The sequence below is a fragment of the Protobothrops mucrosquamatus genome, unplaced genomic scaffold (genome assembly GCF_001527695.2).
Source record: "Protobothrops mucrosquamatus isolate PMUCROS unplaced genomic scaffold, P.Mucros_1.0 scaffold879, whole genome shotgun sequence".
NCBI lineage: Eukaryota > Metazoa > Chordata > Lepidosauria > Squamata > Viperidae > Protobothrops > Protobothrops mucrosquamatus.
In genome coordinates, this window is record NW_015387133.1 from 108,508 (window position 1) to 113,195 (window position 4,688).

General features: G+C 39.1%; 1 protein-coding gene across 1 annotated transcript in view; it reads right to left on the minus strand.

Moving 5' to 3' along the window:
* The window catches only part of LAPTM4A (lysosomal protein transmembrane 4 alpha), a 16,984-nt gene extending 12,504 nt beyond the window's left edge, over positions 1-4,480 (minus strand). The window contains exon 1 of the mRNA XM_015819244.1: positions 4,247-4,480. Within this exon, the coding sequence (XP_015674730.1) occupies positions 4,247-4,345 (99 nt within the window). The 5' untranslated portion in view covers positions 4,346-4,480. The remainder of the gene's footprint in view (positions 1-4,246) is intronic.
* Between the last annotated feature and the right edge of the window lie 208 nt (positions 4,481-4,688).

Here is a 4,688-nt window from a genome sequence, read left to right on the forward strand (position 1 = left end):
AAGAAGGTGGAGGATTCACCCACAGTCCAGACTATACCTGCCTGAGAGCCAGAGTTACACGTCCGTCCATGGGCAAGATTAAGTCAAGACTGGAATCTGGGTCCAGGACGGGCGTGGCAACTTTGGCTGACTTAATCTGATTGGGCAGGAATACAGTCTACTACCCATGGGTGGATCCTCCATCTCCAGTGCTGGAGAAGAGGGGATTTACTGAGATTTTAAATTACCATGCCATCCTATGTATAATACATGCATATTAAAAATAACACCATACCCCTTTTACTATATTAAATATAAAAAAACTGGACTGTGATTAATATTTTGTGCCTAAGTTGCACTGTGGCTTTGGCAAAGATCAGATTGGAATTGCTGCAAATCAGTAGCACAGTTATTTACAATCCTGAGAAAAGAAATTCATGGAAACTATAGAGGAAGCCCTCAATAATCCTAAATATATATTAAAAATAAAAAAACTTAAAATTTAATTCCATAAACACAGGATGGAAAAAAAAATAAGAAAAGCCATTGCCAATCTGTGGGTACAACCTTCTTAACTTTTATCAGTGCCTTGGTCCTGCAGCCCTTGTTTCATGAAGGGCTCAAAGCAGCCAGCAATCATTAAAATGCAACCCATCATAGCTATACATTTGCATTTATACTGTTTAAGGTAAAGAAAATTAAAAGTAATACACTAACCAAAAAGAGATTTGCAGCTAACTCTTGGAATAGGAGATATTTGAATTGTATTTTCAAACCAAATATGATAAAGTAATATTTACATCAACAGCTTTAAAAAAGAGCAAAATTTTCTCCAGTTCTTTCAATCGATACAAAAATAGTGACATACCCAACTTACTTAAAATTTTGAAAAATTTGCCATTGTTAACTTCTCTCCCTTCCTGTAAATTTCAATTGTTTTAAAATTAAAGGTAAGCTTTCAAAAGTCAATATGGATAATCTTTTTAAACATATTCCATAGAAAATTCAAAGGAACATGGAACAACAGTTTAGGCCACGTGTACAGAATACAATATATTCTAGAAAACCAATTGTGATGATAAAGCCAAATTTTTCAGAACTTATAATTGAGAAGCGATTACATAAAGACATGACACATGGTTTTATAATAGTCTACAGGATTCTTTTACAGTATTTAATTAAGATTTAGTTATCTTAATTTAGCTTAAAGAGTTTATTATAATCTGTAACACAAACAAAAATGCCTCATGAAAGTATGATGTGATGTGTATTACCAGCAACCAATGAACTCTTCTCTCCACATTTTATCTATCAGAGACATATCTCTCATTTGTTATTACAACTTCCCAGATCAAGACAAAAGATCATAGATTTTTTTTTTCATTTTTCAGCTGCCGCTATAAGGCTACTTAAAAACTATTTTGTCCTGAGGGATGGAAAGCTAATAGCTTTTAAATGCTCATTCTCTTTCTTCCTTATTATATAACTATCACTGAATTTACTACATTAGGATTCTAAGCAAAGACACAAAGACATGTTAGAGAGATACAATTCCAATAATTGTCAAGTACTAAAACATTTGTTTAAAATACTGTAATTAAATCCAGCTACATAAGTCCAGCAACAATCTTTATAGCCAACACTATTACATAAGTATTGAATCTGCACACGGCAGCGGAGGCCTAAAGCGAAAAGGTATTATAAAACCCAGCTGAAGGCCTAGGACTGGGGCGACAGCCCGTGTACCCACAGAGAGGGCTTTGCGTGCCACCTCTGGCACCCGTGCCATAGGTTTGCCACCACTGAACTAGGGGAACACAAAAGGAATTCAGAAATCTGCTCCATGGGAATTGTCCCACTCCCTAAATAGTTCCTCCCAGTCAGTATGAAAATCCAATCCCTTACTAAAGGAAAGGGAACACAAAGTATTAAACTGAATACAGGCCAACACTAACTTGTGTATCAACAATACAAAGCTTCTATATTGTTCTTATGAAGGAAAAGTAGTTATACTGAAAATTGACTCAGCTTCCTTTCATTCAACTTCCTCCGAGAACTGTCAATCTGTTCTTGTGAGTCCACATAAGTATAAATCTGTTCTTGTGTGTCCATAGAAGTATAAATCATGATATAATTTATAAATCTATGTGCACAACTCATTATAAAATTATATTTTATTATCACTGTGCCATATATACTTTTTTAAAAACTTAAAATCACTTTTTCCTCAGATAAACTGGAATAAAATCAATGCAAAATTTATGTAAATCTACCACAATGCAGGGGCACAGATTAAATCTAATTTCAGTTGAGCTTGACTCCTGATGACCTCATGAATAATATCCCATGAAGTTTTCTCAACTAAACTCTAGGTCTTCTGCCTACTTGTTTTTTTTAACTTCCATTCTAGCCTACCATCTTGTACTTATTAAAGACCTCTCATCCAAGTATTAAGCAAGCCTGACCCTGGTTAACTTGAGCCCAAATATGATCAGCCAGGTGCTCCCACCTAGAATTTCATAAACCAGAATTAGACCTGCTACTTCAGTCGTGAAGTACATTAGGTTAGCAAATATGTTGCCAATTTGTTTTCCTTTATTTCAGGCCCATTTTAAAAAGCAATGTTTTGAAATATGTTCTATTCTTATATTTATTTGCCTCATTATTTATAAACTCTTAATTTTTGTCTACAAAAAGCATCCAAGAATATACCTAAATATAAACCTAAATGTTAACTACACACCAATAGGTAGCAATACAAAGTCAATAGCTATGGAGATTCTCAGTCATCCGGGTCATAGCTGTCCCAAAGGTGCTTTTTCAAAAGGCAACTTGAACTTTGTTTTTCCCTGAAGACATTTTGTTTCTCATCCAAGAAGATTCTCCACTTCTGAAGTGAGAACTGAAGAAGCTTCTTGGATGAGAAGCGAAACGTCTTCAAGGAAAAACAAAGTTAAATTGCCTTTTGAAAAAATACCTTTGGGACTACAAAGTCAATAGGGAAGATGGCAGGAGATTGCCAATGGTAATGCCAATTGGGACTGCCAGAACTGCTGCCATAATTTGGTGTAGTCATATAACATTGGGCCTTACAATGGTACTTAGTGGAGGAATTCCTGGTCTCAATTACCACTGGTAAGCAAGGACTGCCTGTATGGATTCTTTTCATACACATTTTCATGAAATAAAGCTGACCTCCCACTCATTAACAGAGCAAGGTTCTCCATGCAATTAACTACCAACAGAATTCACAGACAACCACACACCCCCTCCTTTTACTATATTCCCAAGTAGGTAATTTTTGTAGCAAGAAGTGGCAAGGAGCAATAAGCCAAATGTTAAAGGGAGGCAAACACGTTTTTGTAAGCGTATACTAAAAACCACCTGGAATATTAAGATTCAGAGATAGCATGCCACTAAATAGGAATTGTTGGGAAGCAACAGAGAAGGATGGCTGTTTACTTCCTACCTACAGGTTTTCTAGAAGCATTTAGTTAACCTGTCTGGGAAACAGAATATTGAACTACATAAAACTTTCATCACAGCTCTTTATATCATCCAGCACTTGAAAGTAAGCAGCATTAAGACAGGGGCAAGAGACTCCAAAATTGGTGAACAGGTGGTTCAAGAAGCAAGAAGTTCACCGAATTCAAATCCCCCCCCTATACAAAATTCTTGCTGCATCTCCCTGCAAGCCACACACATACAATTCATCTTTCCCTTTTCTCCCAGAGGAAGTTCACACAAGAGCAGAGTTAAAACTTTACAGCCACTGTCCAGTTAGTCCAGGGGTTCTCAACCTTGGCAACTTTAAGACTTGTGGACTTCAACTCCCAGAATTCCTCAGCCAGCAAAGCTGGCTGAGGAATTCTGGGAGTTGAAGTCCACAAGTCTTAAAGTTGCCAAGGTTGAGAACCCCTGAGTTAGTCTGCAATCCCATGCCCTTCTCCGAAGTACTTGCAGCATCTGAATGTAATACTGAAAGATGATTAACAGGCTACTGGAAATTGGCATGGTGACACTTCAGCATCAACCCGCTTCCCTCCATTTGTACCAACTTATTGACAGAAAGTCTGGAATTTCTCCCTAAAAGTGCGCAAAAAGAAAAAAAGAAAAAAGAGGAAGCGCATGCGCCATAGGAAACACAGCTCAGTGACTCACTCCCTCAATCCACTCTTCCCTTTAGCCTCATTTTCGCCGCGCATGCGCAAAAAACCCAAACACTTCCTCTCTCCCCCCCCCCCACCTCCTGTTATATTACTCTTACCATATACCAGGTCCCCAAAATGATAGTACCGGTGCGGACATGACAACAACCACAGCAGCGAGTACTGTAGAAACGATCTCGGCTCCGCTTGAACGTCATTGCTCTATTGGGGGGGCGGGGCGGCGGCGAAGCCTCCTCTTCCTCTTCCAACTGAACGCCGAATGAGACGATTTTCCCCCCTCCGCAGTTAGCGCGAGGGCCGCGGCGGCGCCTGCGTCTCACAGAAATTCTAACCAATCAACCGACGCAGAAGGAAGCGCGGCGCGGGGGGGGGAGGTTCCCTCTCAACTTGCAAGGCGGGACAAACGATTATTGTCACCGTAGCCAGCCAATGCAAAAGCACTCATCTGTTTTTGTCCCTACTGTGCTTCGCCCCTAGCGAAAGGGCGACGTTGTTCTGGGACGTGGCTGGAGGATATGCTGCTTTATGTTTGCGTGATGA